Source organism: Cajanus cajan, chromosome 7 (assembly GCF_000230855.2).
Source record: "Cajanus cajan strain Asha chromosome 7, NIPB_CcT2T_4, whole genome shotgun sequence".
Classification (NCBI taxonomy): Eukaryota; Viridiplantae; Streptophyta; class Magnoliopsida; order Fabales; family Fabaceae; genus Cajanus; species Cajanus cajan.
The window spans coordinates 60,946,126-60,967,637 of NC_138523.1; the positions used below are offsets into that span (position 1 = coordinate 60,946,126).

General features: G+C 33.1%; 2 protein-coding genes across 8 annotated transcripts; one reads left to right on the forward strand and one right to left on the reverse strand.

Moving 5' to 3' along the window:
• Window positions 1–2,720: 2,720 nt before the first annotated feature.
• On the forward strand, window positions 2,721–8,060 carry LOC109795192 (uncharacterized). 2 transcript variants are annotated; one of them, XM_020354628.3, is made up of 11 exons: window positions 2,722–3,088; window positions 3,418–3,512; window positions 4,582–4,639; window positions 4,955–5,149; window positions 5,233–5,309; window positions 5,570–5,652; window positions 6,208–6,259; window positions 6,685–6,753; window positions 7,134–7,220; window positions 7,315–7,376; window positions 7,587–8,060. In XM_020354628.3, the coding sequence occupies exons 1-11, from the start codon at window positions 2,971–2,973 to the stop codon at window positions 7,687–7,689; spliced, it is 999 nt and encodes a 332-aa protein (XP_020210217.1). In that variant the 5' UTR covers window positions 2,722–2,970; the 3' UTR covers window positions 7,690–8,060. The 2 variants fall into 2 exon arrangements, with proteins under 2 accessions (XP_020210218.1, XP_020210217.1); XM_020354629.3 differs by lacking the exon at window positions 7,315–7,376 and having other exon boundaries at window positions 2,721–3,088.
• A 368-nt stretch (window positions 8,061–8,428) lies between these two features.
• Window positions 8,429–16,125, reverse strand: LOC109795191 (ENTH/VHS family protein). Of its 6 annotated transcripts, none has more exons than XM_020354627.3 (14): window positions 15,833–16,125; window positions 15,028–15,103; window positions 14,845–14,896; window positions 14,553–14,632; window positions 14,408–14,486; window positions 14,043–14,126; window positions 13,768–13,913; window positions 13,162–13,506; window positions 11,990–12,031; window positions 11,816–11,902; window positions 11,508–11,707; window positions 10,540–10,715; window positions 9,213–10,125; window positions 8,429–9,114 (listed from the first exon to the last, which is right to left on the reverse strand). In XM_020354627.3, the coding sequence occupies exons 2-14, from the start codon at window positions 15,060–15,062 to the stop codon at window positions 8,726–8,728; spliced, it is 2,628 nt and encodes an 875-aa protein (XP_020210216.1). In that variant the 5' UTR covers window positions 15,063–15,103; window positions 15,833–16,125; the 3' UTR covers window positions 8,429–8,725. The 6 variants fall into 6 exon arrangements, with proteins under 6 accessions (XP_020210216.1, XP_082916535.1, XP_020210212.1 ...); XM_083060409.1 differs by having other exon boundaries at window positions 10,540–10,724; window positions 15,028–15,098; window positions 15,833–16,123; XM_020354623.3 differs by having other exon boundaries at window positions 10,540–10,724; window positions 15,833–16,123.
• Window positions 16,126–21,512: the final 5,387 nt, after the last annotated feature.

Consider the following 21,512-nt stretch of genomic DNA (forward strand, 5'->3'; position numbering starts at 1 on the left):
ATACATCTCACTACGTATATTTCATTATAAAAATTCGCACTAGAGCAAAAGAAATTTACTAAAGTTAAAGCCTACAATTTCCTTAGCTGTGTCAAAAATATTGCTTTTATAAAGTGGTATTTATTATTTTATTAATTAAAAAAATCGCTACACAGACTCCAATAATCAACACATTGAAAGATGATGAATAGAAGCCTTAATTAATACATTATTTTAGCAGATGGATTACATAAAATAAATGTTTACAAACAACACAAGCAAATACTTCATAAATTTTGATTGGAAGCAAAATGTAAATTTGAAGATAACCTTAAAAATATAATAGATACTATGCCTATTATATTTAGCCGTTAAATTTTCAATTAATATATCTAACAATTCTAAATTATAATTTATCCACATAATATCTAACATATATTTTAAAATCACAAAATTTTAGTATCTTACGGATGAAACACTTAGCACACAACCATAACTTATGGTTGAATGGTTCATTAATAAAACAAATAAGTATGAGACTCTTTATAAAAAGTTATGAAATGTGACATTTTAGCGATGTAACTCTTTATCAACAATTATGAGATCATTCATTTATAACTATTCATTCATTTATGTGACATTATTCACTAAAAGTCTTGAGATGTATCTTTCTTAAAAGACTATTTATCTTTATCACATGGTGCAAGATGGTCTAAAAACATATTTAATTTGCATGAAAAAATATAACAAAAATAAATTGTCATTTTTTATATATGAATAATTTTCTTTCTCTCCTTGCGCATAGATAATTAATGAAATTATCCTTTGGTAAGTTGTCAGAAAATGAAAATGTCTTCAATATAAATATATTTTTAACTATTTAAAATATTTATAACCAATAAACAACGTGCTAATATGTTGTTTAAAAACATATATTAAATTGCATATCAATTCATTTGATTCAACTATTAATTTATTGGTCTATTACCTTAAACAAATTGCTCACCGATTTGAGTTTTAAAACATTGTGTGCAAGTGTTATTAGAACTAAAAAGTATGAGAGACAACAAAGTTGGTCATCCACAAAACTCCAAAACTCAAATCATATTGACATTGCACCACCTGTATATTTGCAAAATTAATCTAACTAAGTTCATGTGTTAGACTAGTTCATCTTCATCCATCCATTCAACTGTTAGTCAAACCATTTTATCCAATTTAGCTTCAAGCAACTCCACAACATTTACAACAACATAACCACTTCTTCATCATTTTTCAATTTGTGAATAATGACACAATGTTAAAATATCAATATAAAATAAGAAAACAAGTATTTTTTTCAGTTTCTCACATCATTTTATAGTGTGAAATATTTTTATACAATTATCTAATTAAAAACTATAATTTGTATGACTTATCAACACGCTTATCATTTATAAGAGAATTGTAATTGAATAATCATGTAAATATTTTTACACTAATAATATATCATTGTTAAATTTATTTTTTTTGCACATTAATATACTCGCATTATCTTTAGACATGAAATCATGATTAAAGATATCACTTTTATTGTTGTAGGAATCATTTGATAGAAAGAGTTAATTTTTTTTATCAGATAAAATAAATATAATGCTAAAAAGTAAAATTATTAATACATTTTATTTTACTTTTAATTAATTATTTTTCTAACCATTTCTAAATGCAAAGAATGATTAGACAATAATTTAATGGAATTAAATATTTTTATTTATTTTTTACTTGTATTGATATCAAATTAATATTGTATTTATGATAAATTACACATTTTATTCGATCAAAGTCAGATCTTATTAATTAGTTATTTAAATTGACTTATAGAGGATAAAATTTCTTTTATCTTTTTTGTTGATAATAAAAAAAAGTTCAGTCTAGAATATGGTAAGACTCATAGAAGGATATAAAAATTAAGAAAAATTGGATTCTCTTTCATGAAGAAGAAAGGAACTTCTCTTAAAAAAGCTTCTCTTAAAAAAAGCAAAGAAATTTAACAAGACATTATTTTTAAAATTTAACTCCTTTTAAAGTGAAAAGTTTATTTTAAGAAAAAATGAATTATAATTATTAATTAAAATTATAACTAAATGCATATGCATATATAATAAATCATGTTGATATTTAAATATAAATGATTAAGTTTAAAATAAATAAATATGACTTTAAATTCAAATCTCATTATAATTTTAATAAATAAAAAAAACTTATAATTTAAAATACATCTCTTACCTCTTATTTTGAAAATTAATTCCTTAACTTATTAAACAAAATATATTTTAAATTAAAGTCACAATATATAAATTTCAATTTTCATGAAGCCAAATCAACTTGATTCGAACACATACTATTTTCTCTCTCTCTTCAACAAATTTTAAATAATTTCATAAGTTTTTTTTTATTTCTTATAAAAATAGAATAAATTTACTAAAATGAAACAAAAATAATATATATAATTATATATATTATCTTTTACCTTATTTTAAGATTTTAAGATTTATTTTAATCTCAACCTCAGTTAGGTTCAGTAATTTTTATATTGATAAATTAATAAGATAAAATTTAAATTAATTAAAAATAATTTAAAATCGTGTCACAAATTTGAAAATCATATATTTAAAAAAAAAACTGATAAAAGGTAAAAAGAATTTTTTAAAAGATAAAAAAAGAACTGGAAGAGAGAAATTTAAGTTGAATTTGATCTGGAATCGAAACAAACTGGAAGTTCCCTTTCCATTTAGTGAGTCCAAATGATCCTTTGTTGGACGGCTGAAAACAACCATTCAACCAATAGTAAACTCCGCGCTATTGCCATTCTAACACAGCCAACCTCTCAGTGTTCTACCTCTTCACAAAGTTCACTCCTTTCAAACCTTAAATGATAAAATATCATACTTCTGCACAAGGGTTTTAATATTTGGACTGTTTTTTTTTTCCCTCTCTGGGAGTAGGAAAAAAATGGTCTCTTTCGACCAGTTTTGGAACAGAAACACGGTAACAGGTCTTGGGTTGGGACAGTTTCTTTCCCTTCTCATCACTTCCACTGGTTTCACCTCTTCAGAATTGGCCAAAAAAGGTTTGCTTGCATTCTCAGTCCTTTAAAATTCACTCCTTTATTATTAATACTATTATTATTATTATTTTATTTATATTTTTGGCTCTTAATTTTTAGTCCAACATTGTCTTTGATTGATGAATGTTTTGGATTGTTGGTCTGATTGCTTTATTTTCTTTACCAGTCCTTCCTTCCTTAAATTATTGTAAATGTGCCTTTTGATTAGTGGGTTTGGCTTACTAAATTTCATGATAACATGTTCTGTTCTTCCTTCTTATTTTGCCCTGCTCTATACTTACGTTGATTTTATGCAGTTTAAAAAAAATTGTCCTTGAATTATATTGTTGCAGGAATTAATGCACCAACTTCACAGTCGTTTCTAAACTACGTGTTTTTGGCAATTGTCTATGGGAGTATTGTTCTGTATAGAAGGCAAGCACTCAAGGTTAGAGAACGAGGCTTTGATTAACTTGCAGTATATGATGTAGTGCCTTAGAGAATTAATATTCTTAAATTTTTTATTTTTATTTTGAGTGAAATTGGAGGAAGGATATTTGAGACATTCTTATAAATGATTTGTGCATGTTAACATCATATCATTTAAGCTGGTGCTTTCGTTAGATGACAGGAAGTTATCAATGATATGTTTATAAGGACAAAACTTAGGTTAAGTTCCTTAGGTATGGTTGGTGTGATTCTCCTATTAGAGTTAGACCTTTACCTCAGTATTAGTATTATGTACTTGCATTTAATACAAATCTTATCCATATATATTTACGCATAATATCAAGGTAAAACCCCAATTCTGATTGGAGAACAACACCAATCGCATTTAATAAATTGTACCTAACTTTTATTCTATTTATAATTATTAGTGCTTTCATTCATTGCTCTCATTTTTAAATGATGAGCATCAGGTGAAACAAGGCTTGATATTGGTGGTATGCTTATAATTATCATTTTCTTTGTGTTACTTTGATAATAGAAAAGGGATAATGCTTTATGAACAATACTCGAAGGGAACAGAAAGGAATAATGAATTTGCAGAGCCATTCGGTTGCTTTTGAAGTTGTATAGAGAAGTGTTGATGTAGCACTGTATAGAGCCGGAGATGATTATAATGTTGCACAAATAGATGGGTATTTGTATATGTAAAGTGTTGTTCATATTAAAGTAAAACGAATGTTTGAGAATAGTATCTTAGAAGTCAATGAAGCTTGTATTTCTATTTTTAAAAAGTATATTGTGGATGAATGATATCTTAAGGCCAATATCTTGGGCAGCTGGTTGGTATGGACGTACAAACCACCACACTTTTGGGACATGTAGTGTTAATATGGTGCTTTTACTTGATAGCATTAAATGTGATATTGATCAACTTCTTCCATAGTCAAAAAGAACAAATCCCTAAAGAGAGAGAGGGAGATATATTGATATGCTATTTTTGCTCTATTTTCCTTTTGGCATTCAACATTGGAAGATATTTTCATTAAATTCATATGGTATTGATGCAGGCAAAATGGTATTATTACATAATTCTTGGATTGGTTGATGTTGAAGCAAACTTTCTTGGTAAGTCTTTATGATTGCAGTGACATAGTATTACTTGGAGAACATTGTTAAAAATTAAAATTAATATATTTTTATTCAATCTGCTCAAGCAACAGCAGGTCAGAGACGAATTAGAATCTTATATTCTCACGAGGCAACTATAGGGCTCAATTTTAATTGTCCAAATTTAGATTGCTTCAGTATAACTGTAATATATTTTTTTCTATTACGTTTATTGTTGGACCATTCATACATATTCTAATGAAGCAAGCAACCAGTTGAGTTGCATTATTTCACTTTTGATGATTTACATTCTAATTCTCATCTAATGAACAGTTGTAAAGGCGTATCAATACACATCACTAACAAGTGTGATGCTGCTTGACTGTTGGTCCATCCCATGTGTCATGCTTCTTACGTGGATTTTCTTGAAAACAAAATATAGATTCAAAAAGATAACTGGTGTAGTTGTTTGCATTGCTGGCCTTGTCCTGGTTGTATTTTCAGACGTCCATGCAAGCGACAGAGCAAGTTGGTGGCTTATAATTTCTTTAATATTGACCCCTATATCTTTCTCTTTGTTAGTTGTATAATGATATATGCACATTCTATAGGTGGAAGCAACCCTCGTATAGGTGATCTTCTTGTTATTGCTGGTGCTACATTGTATGCTGTCAGCAACGTCAGTGAGGTAAACTGATTGCACTTCTGCTTTTAACACATTTTGTGGTGTTCAATTTACTGTGTGAATATACTCATATTGAAAACTTATTTAATTAATCCAAACTTTCAAGTTATAGTACCGAGCTTGACTCTGGGATCTTGACAGCAAAGAATATGTTACATTTGGGCTAATTGAGATGCTCCCACATGATTCATCTGCATTTAGGTCATATTAATATTTCATTATGTGCAATCTCTTTTTTTATTGTTGTTTCTTTCCAATTACAGGAGTTTCTGGTGAAAAATGCTGATAGAGTTGAATTGATGGCAATGCTGGGTCTCTTTGGTGGCATTGTTAGTGCCATTCAAATGTATCCTTAAAATTAATTTTGTTAAGAGTAGGCTTATATCCTTCAGTTGAATATATTTTCTTAACTACTACTTATTTATCTGTCTGTCTTCAAACTCGTGCTTTATGCAATTTGCATTTAGGAATCCATTTTATGACACATGCTCAAACTTCGTTTCCAGCATCTATTATACAACATATATTTGTATTTATTTGGACTCTCCACACATCTTCATTCATGAATCCATTGCATAGCTGAGCTGAAGCGTCTAATTGCAATCTTTAAGCTAAATTCAAATATTGCTTTATGCAGTGGTTAAATAAATCAAAATATGTTATTATCATATTGTGTTGGAGATTTTAATTTTAGAATTAACTATGAAATGTTAAACTAGATGGCACAGTTTATCAAAGATGAGAGATAAAGATAAAATTTTGGTATCAAAATTTCCCTTTAAATTCAGAAAGTTAAAAAAAAGAAAGTAAAATAAGACACTTGCATTTATTGCATGGATCACATTGTTAGTTCTCTCTCTTTTTCCCCTGTTTTTGCCTTGATGATTAATACTTATTACAGAAGCATACTTGAGCGCAATGAGCTCAAATCTATTCACTGGTCAGCTGGGGCAGTAAGCTCTCTCTCTCTCTCTCTTACACACACACACACACACTCTATTATTGAGTAATTGTCAAAGTTCTACTTTGGCTAAGATGTCTGCAAGGCTGTAAGAGTCTATCTCAGATGTACCTGTTTGACTATATACATAAAACCCTGAGTTGCTTTTTGTTTGCAATTGTGGAATGGAATAGTGAGTCTGGTCCTTAGAATTGCAATGTGCTCTTTTTCTTCGAATCAGGGGTAAATAAATTTAGAACCATCGTCATCCACAACTGGCCTGATGATTAAGGATTTTTTCTACTTTTTTTTTTAATATATATTTTACCACATCCCTTTTATATTATCTGTTTTGTATGTCAAATTGTTTATGTTCTAGCAACATTCCAGTTTATTATTTATGCTATTTATGTCCCTTTCTTGCCATGCTGATTGCAGGCCCTTCCTTTTGTTGGATTTGCAGTGGCTATGTTCTTGTTTTACTCTTTAGTCCCAGTCCTACTTAAGGTGTGGATTCAAACTATAATGATTCTGCAGATTTTATAATTTGAAATTATATGTTCTTGTTTTACTCTTTTAGTAATTCTTAGGTTTTATTGTTTATTATTTTTTTATTGTATAATTCTCTATTATTTTTACACTAATGTTTATTTCTTGGATCAAATGTTTCAATAATATAGTTGGTATTGTGAAAAATTGTTTACCCTTGAAGTTGCTTGAGAATGTTGCTCAGTCCTTGGACTATACTTGGCTGACTGGTGATAGCATCTATCTTGCATCACTTATAGTATTGAAGTATCTGATGGCATTAAACCATCTTACAATTCAGATTTAGCTTTACCAAAAGGAGAAAGTATTTTTAAATATTGTCTGTTGTTTTGTCACAGATGAATGGTTCAACTATGTTAAATCTGTCTCTATTGACCTCTGACATGTGGGCTGTCTTAATTCGGATTTTTGCTTACCATGAAAAGGTCTGTCAGCAACCTTCACTTGCACTATTTTTACCACTTAGATGAGTGGCATGTAGAGTGTGCTAACTTTTATAGTGCCAATTTTGCTTTACAGGTTGATTGGATGTATTTTGTGGCTTTTGGTGTTGTTGTTGTTGGTCTTATCATCTATTCTGTGTATGTAATTCCACACTTTGTACGCATAAATTTATTCATTCTTTGCATGCTGAATCATTGAGGCGTTAGTTCTCAAAAAGACCTATCTGCATGTACTATTGGCCAGTGATGATTCTAGTTCACAATCCTGTTTTCAAGTTTTACTCACGAGAACAGCAAGGTTCCTAATGTTGTTTAATTTCACTAATATAATTTCTGATCTGATTGCAGAGGTGAGAAAGATGAGAATCAAGACCCTCTTCATGTTGCTGAAGATGCTGACCAAAGACAAAGACAGCATGATGAAGAAGCTACTACTTCAGGTAAATCATAATATAACAGAACTCAGGCTGGGAGCTCAAAAAACTAAGCACGCCTTAAGAGGTGCTTGAAGGGTGAAGTCGTGAGAATTCAGATTTCAGAATAAGCATTCGATTCGATTCAATTTGTGCTGATGGAATTGAGTTTCTTGGAAGTTGATAGGAAAATTTCAGTCAATAATAGTTTTCTAAATTTGATATTTAATTACTTTGAAGAAAGAAAATATATAAGATAGATTTCCGGAGATAATGAGTAGCAGCCATTTATTATTTTCGTGTGAAATTTAGGATGTACTTAGGTTTTGGATTATCCTGTGACAGTTTTGAATTTATTCATCCCCATGATTGGGAGCAATTGTTAATGGTACCCTTCTTCGATGTCCAATCTCTCACAAGCAAGAAAATTTATATCAGAGAAACATATATATATTGAATAACATTGGAACAAACAATATTAACACGATTGCTTTTATGGTTTATAAAAAATAAAATAAAATATTAACACGGACACTGCATAATTTATAGTCAGAATCCCACCATAATTATCACGTGTAAATATTGATGTACAAAGGCACAACGGGAAAATAATATATTGATATTAGCACTGTTTGGTGTCGGGGGGGGGGGGGGGGGGGGGGGTATTAATTAAGAAACTAAAAACAATAACCCAAGTAAGCTTAGGTTATTTGATCCAGTCACTGGTACACAGTTATGATGCCACAAAGCACCACCTATAGAAACGTGACCCAAAAATGAATGGAAAGCATAAAACATAAAACAAGAATAAGCATACATCACATGGGTTACTTTACAGAGAATTACATCTATTGTTAGAAATATAAATGGAAGACGTAGACCACAAGTATTGGCTTGTCGTTTCTCTAAACTCATAAATTGGTAACAAAACAATTGAGTAATAATACTTTACCTTGCTATCTAGGTATAGTGCTCAATCTCATACATTTTAACATTGCTATCTTGGTATAATGCTCAATCTTATAGTTATACTTATACACTTGGACATTTGCTATCCAGTTTTAATGCTCAATCTCATTGGTAGCCACCACGGCCATAAGGATGTTGTGGATAACCACCTCTTCCCGTCATATAGTTATAATTACCAGGCATGTTGGTCCCGGGTGGTGGTTGCATCTGCCCCATACCCATGTTCACCCCCATTCCCAAAGGTGCATTCATGCCTCTGTAGCCTTGCATACCCATACCAGCACCAGGACCCATGCCCATACCCATACCCATCATTGGGTTTGGTGAAGGCCTGAGAGCACCAGCGCCAGCCCGTCCCATACCTGAACCAGATCCCATGGCTTTACCCATGGTTACAGTTGCGGTTGCTGTTGTTGTTGGCTTTTCCATCCTCTTTTCCTTCCTATTAATGGCATCAAAGTCAACTCCAATATCTGCTAGAGGGTTTATTTTAGCTGCAAATGGAAAACATGAAAAGTCAGTAGTTCATCCAGATAAGATCACACATTAAAAACAGCTTGAGAAGGCACAAGGTTATACACACAGTACTCACATCCAGATATATTCAAATTAACCAATCCCCTGCTTAGTGTATCTGCCCAAACTGTCGATTTTGTCTCAAACTTGTCCTTGGATGGTTGAGAAACGACATTCTGAGGAGCGTGTACTCCTTGACCAAGTGGTTGATGGTTAAATGGAGAAGCATTCCCCTGTTGTGCCATGAAGTTTCCACTGTTATATTGTGAAGCTTGGTCAATGGGGGATTGAGAAGGCAAATAGTTTGCACTCTGTGACAGTTGTCCTTTTGAAGCTTGGGGAACTGTGTGCAAAGGAATAGGTGCCATAGATCTTTGTTCATAGGTCTGGTTCATATGTCCACCTTGAGATTGAGGGAACATGCCTGAAGCTCCTTGAGTCAGATAACCAGTCTGAGAAGGGAATCCACCATACACATGACCACCTGGCTGTGAAGATTGATCAGCATGTGCTGGAAAGGGATTCTGTGCATGTTGATTAGTGGGACTGGAAACTGATAATGAGGGTTGTAGCTGTTGGCCACCAGAGGCCTGTGCTACAGGTTGACCAGACTGTGCATAAAAATATTGTGATGCTGTTTGCCCTGATGAAGCTAGAAAGGAGGATGAGGATTGAGCTTCCGGAGAAGCTGAAAAGTTCTGTTGTGAAGTTGTCCCAGGTAATGGTGCAGGGGGAAGAATGTCTGCAAGAATATCAGATTCCTGTGATGGCATAGACAAAAACTGAGAGCTTGATGACAAAGATTGCGTTTCACTGGCACTAGTCGTAGCAGAAAATGAGTCTCCAAACCCAAATTTAGAGACCGATTCTGTATTAGGACCACTTGCTTGGGATGGTGCAAGACTCTGTTGAGTCTGGGGTTGAGATGGAGCAGATTCAGTTGAAGGAATGGCCTTAAATGGTGAATCACCAAATGGGTCTTCAAACACCTGCCAAAAGTCAAACCAACAAAAAACCAGGGTTAACAAAGCGATCAATTCTTGTAAAAGGATATGAGAAAAGCTGCAGAAGCTTTTAAAAAAGATTATTTGAAGCATAAGCACAGGTAATATGCCCCCTCAGAATCACAGCACTTCCTAGTTTTTAGATTTCCCCCCATTTGTACAAACATAAGTTATAGTAATTATTATGCTACATTTCACAACAAGAATCCAGCCACCTAATTGTCCACAATCATGCATGCAAAATCTTAATAATAGAGTAGGAAAACAGATACAACAAAACAGTGAAAACAAGAAGCATTCCAAGTCTCACGAAAATTCATTCTTAATAATAGAGTATGAAAGAAAAAGATTCAAATACTTTCTAATACTTAAGGTATAAACGAACAAACAAATTCCTACCGGATTGAAATTATTGGATGCAGACGGTGGCGATGCAAAGGACACTGTTGAATCAAGGTTTGCATTGCCTTGAGAGGTTGTGGTTTCTGTCGCAGAAGGTACAAGAGCCAATGCATTTGAAGAGAATGACTCAGATAGGGAGCCGAACAGGTCCATTTCAACATTATTAACAGTAGCTGAGGCAGCTAATAAGAAACATAAAGATATCATGAATATAAATCATAACATTTGTTTCTAGCAAAGAGGGCAGAATTCAAGCATTAATACAAGCCCTTGAAAACTGTCAATATTAAACTAAAACCCCAAATGGCAGATGATAATAATTTTATCAAATCTCAATTAGGGTCATGCCACCGATTATTCAAGTGTGGGACACGAGTGATGGATATAGGAAGTGTTACATCTAGCGATACAATATAGTTAAACAATCCTTAAAATTTAAAAGCACTTCCATGCTTTCAAGTTCTAACTGGTCCATATTATATTTCTCTATTACACCCAACTCAGGCATATAAGTGAAAAGTGCAATTATGAGCTACGCTAGTAAAATGTCTTGCTATTTTATTAGCAGACATTCACCTTTATATCCCCACTATCCTCGCTACCTGATAAAATGTCTCATTGTCAACAAATTTCAAAGTGCTCTTACAAGCCTTTGTAGAAGACTTGGGAGCAGATCACAATACATGCTCAGGGAGTTATCAAACAAAAATTTTTTTGCAATGAGAGGCATGCAAAGAAAATTACAATCCAATAACTGGTGTGGGCAATGGCAATCCCCCTGTCCCCCATCCACACCTCTCTGGCAGACACTATGTAATTAAGAATTTAACACATGCATAACACACCAACAAAAGCACTATTCCACTATGTGAGTGTTGAACCCCGATGTGAATTAAAAAAATATATAAAAACTCCAACATATATGCACACATTTTTCAAAGCAAGAAATGAAGAACTTCTCACACCTGATACAGGAACACGAGGATCAAATTCATCAAAATCCTCAACTTTACGGTTTCCAGATGTAGCAGTACTGGCAGCAGCAGTTGCTTCTGTTGGAATATGGCTTACAAGAGAAGATCCTGTAGGAGCAGAGGTTTGGTGTGGATTATCACTTACAGGAGAAGAGCCTCCTGGGGCAGATGCCGCTGAAACTCCTCCTTCCCTGCAATCAAAATGATAATATAGTAACAGATTTCTGAGAATAAGTAAACTCTGTATTATAGTAACAGATTTCTGAGAATAAGTAAACTCTGTATTATAAAATTCTTACCTTTCATTGTGTAAAGGGCTTCGAGAAACAGCTTCTTCATAACTAGGGGGAGCACCCACATTTTGCTCAGAAAGTTTCTGCTCTAACCTGTTCATTGTATTGCATATGGTCAATCAAAATAATGCCAAGTGACATTATGCATGGAGAGAGAGGGAATCTCTATGGATGATTTACCTTCCTTCCAGTGAATGGTCTTCAGCTTTAGCACTGCTACCTCTGAGAGAACATTGTATAAAGGGTTGAGTTAGTGGAATGAAAGAAGAGCGACACACAGCAATAATATTACAATATTCGCCATGTTTTCATGATAAATGAGAAGAAAAATTATGAATTTATAAAAGGAAAAAGATTCACATTGTCGAGTGAAATTATTAATCATTACTGCTTAAAAAGACCCCAATCCGAATGCTTATATCTGTTTCCATTCTGATCGGTTGAGTTCTCCACATGGTAATCAAAATTGGGATTCAAATTGAAAAGTCACTTGATTATATGATTTGAATTATGAATATCTCTGACAGATTCAAATCACCAATGAAATCACAGACAATATGAAATCAGGATCCAATCCGGAAAATTGAAAAAAATCGAGTGATTTTCCATTTTCATAATACTGACCGTCTGACCCATTTAAAAGGTTTTTGACCTAGTTTCACCCATTTTGATTCAACAGAATCAACACTGTTCAAAGAAGCTTCTTCATCTTGTGTGATTGTGCACCCTAACATTGAACTGCTTCTCCTTCACGAAGCATCTGTGTCATTGAAACCTGATCCCTAACCACAATTATTCTTCCTCGTCTGAGCCAGCCACCACCCACCATTGCTGTTAGAAGTTCTATTCTCTGCGCTGGACACCATGTCTTCTCTGTTCTCTATTATGTTCTTTTGGTTAAGTTTTATGCTTCGTAACTTGTGTAAAACTTGATGTGTTTTGTAGTTGTTACGTTTTTAGCTATGCTACTTTATGACTTAAGGCATATGAATATGGAGTATGTTGTGTACTGGTGTTTTGGAGTTGATAAGTTTTTTTACTACTAATAGGCATATTGGCATAAGTATACGGATTTTTTAAACCCTGATTTGACTACCTTGGTTCTTCATAATAAATTTTAAATAGAAAAGCTTAAAGATAACTTGTTTATCTTCCCCCACCCAAAGTCAAAGCTACCCAGAGCTAATTGTTGAAAAGTCCAAAAAATTCATCAGCTTAATGCAATGCCACCCAGAGAACTCTAATTATTATCAATAAAAGCATTATCTATTTCAGATTTTTTTAGATAAAAGAATAATTTATTAAAGGCATTATCTCATTCAGATTATCAACAAATAACAATAGGCACATACCGAGATGAACGATGACCATCATCATCAAAATTATGATCATGATCTCTATCAGAATTCCTGCTTCTTGAGCCATATTGGTCTTCATCAACACTTCTTCCACGGTACTCATCATCCCTGTAACCATCTCGGCTGTAGCGTTCCTCATAATCTCTGCCATAACGATCTCCGTCACGACTATACGGATCATTGTCCCTATAGCCCCCTTCTCTTTCCCTACCATAGCCATAACCACTTCTATCTTCCTCCCTGTTCCCATAACGATCATCTTCATATCTATCACCATAAGCTCCACTGCTTGAGTATGAACCTGGTCTATACATTCCACCTGATGCATTGTTGCGAAACCTGGTGAATCATGCAGGCAATTACATATCCCCTCCAGATTGAGAAACCCATATACATGTCATGTTCTACTCAGTGATTCTACATTTGCGATCTAGAAATTCAAATATACAAATGATGGATATTACAGAACTCAGGGAAAAAAAGAAAAAGAAAATATCTGCTTAAACTGTCTTATTCTTCCTCAACAAGGTAGTTTTTATAGCAACTGGAAAGTAACAAAGTTCAAAATATGTATTAAAAAAAAGCAATGAGTAGAATTACTTGTCCCTGTTAGCAGCAGCCTTCTGTCTAACCTCTATGATTCTTTCTTTATCATTCACAAGGAGAACGAGACTCTGTGATTTCCTCCTGACATTGTTTCCCTGGTCTCTTCCACTGGAATCAATATATTGAAAATCGGACAATGTCTGTTCATGTGACATTTACAATATTGTCAAGTTCCATTCTAATTTTAAATCATTTCAACAATATTAGGAATTTGTATGACCAATACATAACAGTTTATAAATGTCTACAATCAACAAAATGGAAATTACCGATATTTGGTGGGCATGCTCTCTAATCTCATCTATCACTCGCTCTGACCCATGAGCCACCAAGTATTCTAATACTGTCAAAGCCTGTCGTTGAACATTTAATGCATAAACATAAGCACTGTTCTATTCAAAGATAGTAAGATCGGCGGTAAATGCAAAAGACATACAAGATAGAATTCTTAAATAGTAAGAACCCATCATGGCTAGTAAATAAGTATTAAGGCAAACTTCATTAATGATGTTATTTCATGGGTGCATTGATGTATTGAGTGAAAAAAAAAGGAGCATTATAACAATTAAAAAAAAAATAAAAATAAAAGATTCCAAGAGTAACTGCATCTAAAACATAAAATAGTTCTACAAACCTTGTAGACATGCCGCCAATTCTTGCCAGTGTCATTAATCCGCTTCCAGATTATTGCCATGATCATTTGGTATTCATGACTGCAAGGAGCCAAAAAATGAGTAACTTAAACAATATCAAGCATAAAATGAAGAGTTTGAGCTTACTAATTTCTGGTCGCCAGTGCAATATCTGCAAGAAGTGATCCATGAGGACCCCAGGCTTCATTGTTGGTAGCATCAAGAACCTGGAAGAGGGGAGAAATTATTCTAATTAAAATTTGTGCAATAAGATGATGTGCAAACTTCAAGATATTCAAACAACAATTTCTTTCATGAGCAAATATTATAGAAAAGTTAATCCAGATTGCAGACTTCACACAAATCCTTACATCACTATCTTGCTATGTGTTACGTGCAATCATAGTTTTACAGTGAATGTTCAAAGAACAAAATTTACCTTTTGTTCTATCCCTGGAACTTTCAATACTTTCTTATTTACTTCTCTTTTACTGCAAGAATACAATGTAGAGAGTAAGGAATTTATGAAATAGGATCGGGTTCTTAAAAGGTAATAAACGTCTTAAATAGAAATTACATTCATGGCATATGGAACTATACATTAATAAACAGTAAGACTTACAGTTCCCTAACAGTTTGACCAATGGCCTTCTTCATTGAAGCCTACGCAGTTTAGTGTGCCAGAACCACAGACTGAACTGCCAAATAAAAACCCATTTCAATTTTTTGTCACTCACTAGCTCATAAAAAGCTTTCTCGCCAATAACATGACAGTCAACAGCTACTTGAATTCTGAAAACATATTTTTCCAAGCAATATTCTTTGTTTGTACTAAGATAGCATTTTTACCAAACCAAATCGGCTAGAGACTTAACTAGTCCATCAAAGAAGAAACAATATCAATAACTGTACATTATATGATGACACAATTACACAAATCAGCATTAAATATGAAGAAAAACATCTCACGATTTCATCCCATCGATTCTCATAGCAATCAAAGTTCAGACAATCCGAAATTGTACATGAAAACATTGAAAGGCATAAAATAACGGTCCATGAATGATAGCACAGAAAAATAAAAACAAAATAGGACACCAGATACTCATTCAATTAAAGTTGAATTGGAAAGAGGGGCACGGACACCATAACTGAACGTAAATCCCAAGCTCATAATTCCAAGAAATGACAAAAGATGATATCTTGATAAATAAGGACCCAAAAGAAGAAGCAAGGAACAAATTATAGGAGAAAGCAAGCATGATGAAAAGGGTTCCTAATTGAGATCCAGAAGAAACTTAACATGAAAAAGTGAGAATTGAGAGAGAATCAGGATAGGATATTGAAGGGGTGCAATAGATCCAAGAAATGAAAAAGTGAATAAATTGAAGCAAGAACAGATCTGGGTAGGTGAAAAGAGATGAAACCTGATCAAACAGGAAAGTGAAGAGAGAGAAAATGGAGATTACGAGGAAGCCAGCAGCAGCAATTTGCAAGACTTGCGTGAGTTGTCTCAAAAATAAAATTACGAGGGAAACAGAGCCTGTCTTGTCTGCCTCAGACTCATTTTCTCTCAATACAATTTTGGAGTTAAATCCAAAGAAAATAAAATTCACACTGCAACTTACGTGTACAGTTAAGAATTAATACTAACATTTTTAATCTACTTTCTGGGTAACAATATCACACCACTCTATTCAACTTCTCATATCTCTTCCAACTTATTTTTATTATTTCTTTCTATCCCTCAAATTTCTTTTTCATGATGATTAAGTCAAAATAATTATGAAACAAGTTGGTTTCCAAAAGTTGACTCGGTAAATGAAAAGGAAAGTGATTATTATTCTAAAGATTTTTATATTATTAACCAATTAAAAAATTATTTGACATAACTAATTTTAAAATCATTATTACATTTATAAAAATATCATTTTCTTTGAAATTGCACAGAACCCGGCTCCGTTGAATAGTTGTGTTCTTTCTGCTCTTTGACATCTTATGCAAATAACTTAACAGAGTTTTCTGGGTAGCTGCTACACAAAATTGTCACATATTATGAATAATATTGAAAATAAAATATTGAAACGTTATCGGAGTAATTTTTTTATCCATAAAAATCACAATTTTTTCTATATAATAACAAATTAACCATGAATGTATTATTTTATGATGCTCCAATCTCTTTAAAGAGATAAAGAAAAATGTGCATCGTGTTCTAGCAATTGTTCTTTCCAGAAACAAAGGTTGTTGGGATACAACTAGTCTAGCATAGGGATGGCAACGGGGTTCATGGGGCGGGTAATAATAAATTCGTCCCTGTCTTGTTAGATGAAAATTAGTCTCATATTCACTTTATATCCGCGTGGGTATCCATGAATTTTTTGAATACTCACGGATATCCATAGATATTTATAAATTTTATAATAAATTAAAAAATTTATATTATAAATAATTTTAAGTTTATATTTAATGTTATTGAAATATTAAAAATAAAAATTCAATGTTAATTTTAAACTTGTATTTAAGGTTAATTTTGTTGAAATAATAATAAAAATGCAAGATAATTACGATATTTAAGAAATATTATTAAACAGGTACTCGCGGATATGAATATCATCATACCCCTTCTTATCTCGTTTATAAACGAATAAAAAATTATCCATTCCCATTATCTACGGATACTCAATTAGCCTATCTATTTATTATTTATAACAGATTTTACCTGTAAATACTCGCGAGTGCGGGTATTTTTGCCATCCCTAGTCTATTACAAGGAATTCCCTTATTAGGGGAAAAAAGACATAGAAAACAGAAAACAAAAATCCTTAATCCTACACCGACCCGTTCTAAAGAATTTCGAAACTAATTAAAAGTTGTGAATTTTTATTAAAAAAAGTCTTAATAATAATCAAATAGTTTTTAATATATTTTTCATTATTATTTTAAATCTATTAAAAATATAAAGTTATAGAGAAGACTCATTAAATAAGAACAGAAACTTTATATTTTTTTAAGTTATTTATAATTTCCAACCACTAATGTGTCAAAAACTGACAACTCTTCAAAACACTCGCACTTGTATATCCTATATATATTTTTTAGTTTACTATCTTCTATTGGTTGTTCGTATAAATCAGTTTAGTTTTTTTTATAATTATTTTATATCAATGTTCAAAGGTTTTTTGGATTTTAATGTTTGAACTTTCAATGTTAAACGTTGACAAGTTGAATGATAGTGACAAATATCTAACCATTAATTTACTTGTTTTTTTATTAAGTAGAATAAAAATACATAACCTGTTTATATCTAGCACAACAAACAATTTACTTGGTACATCAAATATTTGTGAGATTGAATTACCTACAAGTAAAGAAAAATCAATATTTTCAAATATGCCTGTCTTTGTAAAACTAAAAAAAATTCCCATGCACGTTTTATTCCACTTTACTACTTTTCTTTTCTTTTTTCGTTGCTGAAGTTCTACAAATTATAACTGGCATGTTTTTTTTATAATTGTTTTACATTTAGAAATTAGTAAATATAAATAAACCAAATTCAACACAATGATTGATCGTGATAAGAGTAGTTGGATTTAAGGTCCACAAATTGCCTCATCAAATATTGAGTTGAATACTTAAATGCAATCCGATTAAACAAACGTGTACAAAGTGTTAGCGTCATCGCAGTACTTATGGTTTATTAATCAATAATTATTAGGCATTTTAAATTCATTGATGGATCTATTCGACTAAAGAAAAATGTTAATTAACACATTTATTGATGAGTTATATTACATACTTTGTTGGTCTAATCGTTCTTAAATCTTAAATTTAATAAAAAAATTGATGTTGAAAAAATTGTAACATTGTTAAAAAAAAAAAAAAAAAAAGGCTGATTCAGTAGCCCAGAACGGGCCGTTCCCAAATTGGAACGGGCCGTTCCAAGCTACTGAATTGAACTACATATTGTAGTTGAGAACGGGCCGTTCTGGGAAGGAGAATGGACCGTTCTGGAGGGAGAACGGACCGTTCTGGAGGGAGAACGGACCGTTCTAGAGGGAGAACGGGCCGTTCCGGAGGGAGAACGGGCCGTTCCGGATGAGTCCCGGAACGGGCCGTTCTGATTTCAGAACCGGCCGTTCTGGGCGTTAATTTTGTGCGTGATTGAACTCGGTACGGGCCGTTCTAGGCCAATCCGAAAGTCTATAAATAGGGGGTTGGGGGCCTTCAGGAGTTTCGAAGTTTTTAGAGAGAAGTTTTAGAGAGAAGGTCTCTGGGTCAGTGAGCTCCTTTCTCTCCCAAATTTCTCTGTTTGACTCCTTTTCTCCTCTAGATCACTAACTCCTTCTGACTTTTCTTGAAATTCAGATCAGAAAGCTTGTTTTGGGAAGACTGAAGTTCCGAGTTGAGCCTCGAGGGGAAATTCTACTTTTGTTCAGTCTTTGGCTATCTGAGCCAATCTTCAGGTAAGGGAAGCTAGAATGTTTGTTATTTAAGTTGCATGTGAGTTTAGAAACTCAATTGATGCATGAAAGTTGAGGATCCATGGCTGGATCGGAGAATTCGCTAATTGTTCAAAGTCTTGGAAAAAAAATGGGGGTTCTGGTGAATTTGATGCATCAGATGGGTGCATGTTGATTCTAGGTTTATTTAAGTTGTATGGAGTCTATGCATTGTATTTTGTGTTTGCATGTGGCTGGATTTGTTGGTGTGGATGAGAGTTTGTGAACTCTGTTATTGGAATTTAGGCCGGGCGCAGGTTGAATGCGCTAGGCGTGGATGAGTCTTGGGACTCTCAGGCTGGGATTAGGCTGGGCGAGCTCAGGCTACGCCGAGCGTGAATAAGTTTATGAATGAATTGATGCTTATGCATGTTTAAAGTTAAAGTTTTAGATCATGTATGTATGATATATGATGTATGGTGAGATGTGATTCATATGTATGCTTTGTGATGATACGTATGAATGTTTGAATATGATATGACATGCGTATATGTTCATATGAGTATGATTGTTGATCATAATGGTGGGCAGACCATTATGATGTATGATGCATTATTGCATGTGATGTCTTATGACATGTGTATGATTGTTGATCATGATGGTGGGCAGACCATTATGATGTATGATGCATTATTGCATGTGATGTCTTATGACATGTGTATGATTGTTGATCATGATGGTGGGCAGACCATTATGATGTATGATGCATGATTGCATGTGATGCCTATGGCATGAGTCTAGCCTAGGACTTGAGGAGAGGAAAAATATTTTCGAACTGGAAGAGCTCACATAGAGTCTCTTGAGAGTGGTGCTTGGATAGACCACTGATATATGAGAGTGGTGCTCTGGGAGGCCACTGGATTTGGGAGAGTGGTGCTCAGATAGGCCACTGGGTTGGGTGAGTCTCCTCTAAGTCCTTAGCTAGTGTTGGAGCGGGGTATGAGGTCGAGGGTTATTCCCTTAACCAAGTACTCGGGAAGGTGCGTGGATCCTTGCGGATAGTCGGTGGGCGAACTCCACAATTGACTTGGTTAATGCATGCCAAGGTCGTGGTAAGCCCGTACCCAGCTGTGCTATACCTGACGGTGGATCTGGACTTCCAAGTGTGTAAGTGACATCATCCGAGTAAACCCGAGGGAGGATTATATCCTGTTTAGCTGTGACCGAGCGGGCGCTTTGGGCGTGAAAACGGTTGGGGTGGTTTCGGTAGGATGGAATGTCACTTATACAACTCTATTGTTATGGAGATCTCCTAGGTGTATGCGTGACGACGCATTAGATGATTGATATGCATTGATATCTTTCATGAGATGCATTTATTGCATGATTATTAATATGATGAAGTGTGGTGTTTGACTTCATGACTGGTGGATTATATTTTATGCATGAGTAGTATTGGATAGAGTGTATGGTGTGACTCTATGAATACGATTGTGTAGTATAGATTATTATGATTCATTTGTGAATTCTAGCTTACCCTTATGTTTCCATGTGGTGGAACTGCGATGATCATACTTAGTATGGGAGCAGATCAGGGCTAGCTTGGAGTCGAGGTGACCGCTGCGAGACAGGGAGTTTGATCCTCGTGTTAGGGTTACCATTTTGGGTAGCGATTTTTGTCTGTTTGACCGGCACTAGGGAATATTATTTTTGGGATGACTGTACATATATGGCATTTTATTTTGTATTTAAAGAATTTGGTTATTTTTATTCTTATCTATACCCGTATGTATGAGTTATCCAATTTAATATTTTCCTTAGTTCACTAGTAGTAGTGCGATTCCACTAAGTGTAGAGACCATGGCGGGTCGTTACAAAAATAATGTTAATGCAGAGAAAGGGTTTGAGTAAAAAAAAAGCACTAATATGAGGCGTGGTCTTGGATTGAATTGATTAACGAATTAGGTGATGGAAATGCAAAAATACAAATCTAATGCATTTTATATCATCCTATACCACCACAGTATACAAAAATGAAAGGGGAGAAACATTACAAATAACAAAAATAAGCTGAATTCACAAATAATTCGATCACCATCATTCTAATTTATAGAATCGTTATAAAAACACTAATAATAAAAAAAAATACTCTGTATCTCTATGAAAATAATAAATATTTTAATAGCAAAAAAAATTATTTTGATGATATATCAAAATTAAAATATTTTTTATGAATACTTAAAGTAAATGCCTCGGTGCATTTTCTCCGATAAATGAAAAACATTAATCTATAAATGTAAAATTAATTATTCTTCAAATATTTCTTTTCAAGATATGACAAATTACAAGTTAAAAACAAAGCATTTTTCTTCTTTTAGTTTGGCTTGCTTTTCCAGTTTTAATTTTTATTTTCCTAATTTATTTATCAAAAAATAAAAGCTCAATATTTCACGAAAATATTAAAATGAGAAAGAAAAATTCCATTTATGAATAAAGAGGTGTATAAAACATCAGAATAGTGTTAGCTTCTTTCTCCCAGAAAATAGTATTTGTATACAAATTATTTTATGTATATTATTTAGTATTTTAAATTATAAAATAATTTCATAGGATTTTTTTTAAAAAAAGTGATTGTGTCTTAAAATTAGGCTAAATTACAATTTGT

Excerpts from the sequence above, each read along its gene's own strand:
- LOC109795191 (XM_083060409.1), bottom strand. The coding sequence starts at position 15,062 with ATGAAGAAGGCCATTGGTCAAACTGTTAGGGAACT. Across the intron at positions 10,725-11,507 it reads TCCTCGTGTTCCTGTATCAG|CTGCCTCAGCTACTGTTAAT; the intron begins GTGTGAGAAGTT and ends GTTTCTTATTAG. Across the intron at positions 10,126-10,539 it reads CATCCAATAATTTCAATCCG|GTGTTTGAAGACCCATTTGG; the intron begins GTAGGAATTTGT and ends GACTTTTGGCAG.
- LOC109795192 (XM_020354628.3), top strand. The coding sequence starts at position 2,971 with ATGGTCTCTTTCGACCAGTTTTGGAACAGAAACACGGTAACAGGTCTT. Across the intron at positions 4,640-4,954 it reads TGTTGAAGCAAACTTTCTTG|TTGTAAAGGCGTATCAATAC; the intron begins GTAAGTCTTTAT and ends TCTAATGAACAG. Across the intron at positions 6,754-7,133 it reads TAGTCCCAGTCCTACTTAAG|ATGAATGGTTCAACTATGTT; the intron begins GTGTGGATTCAA and ends GTTTTGTCACAG.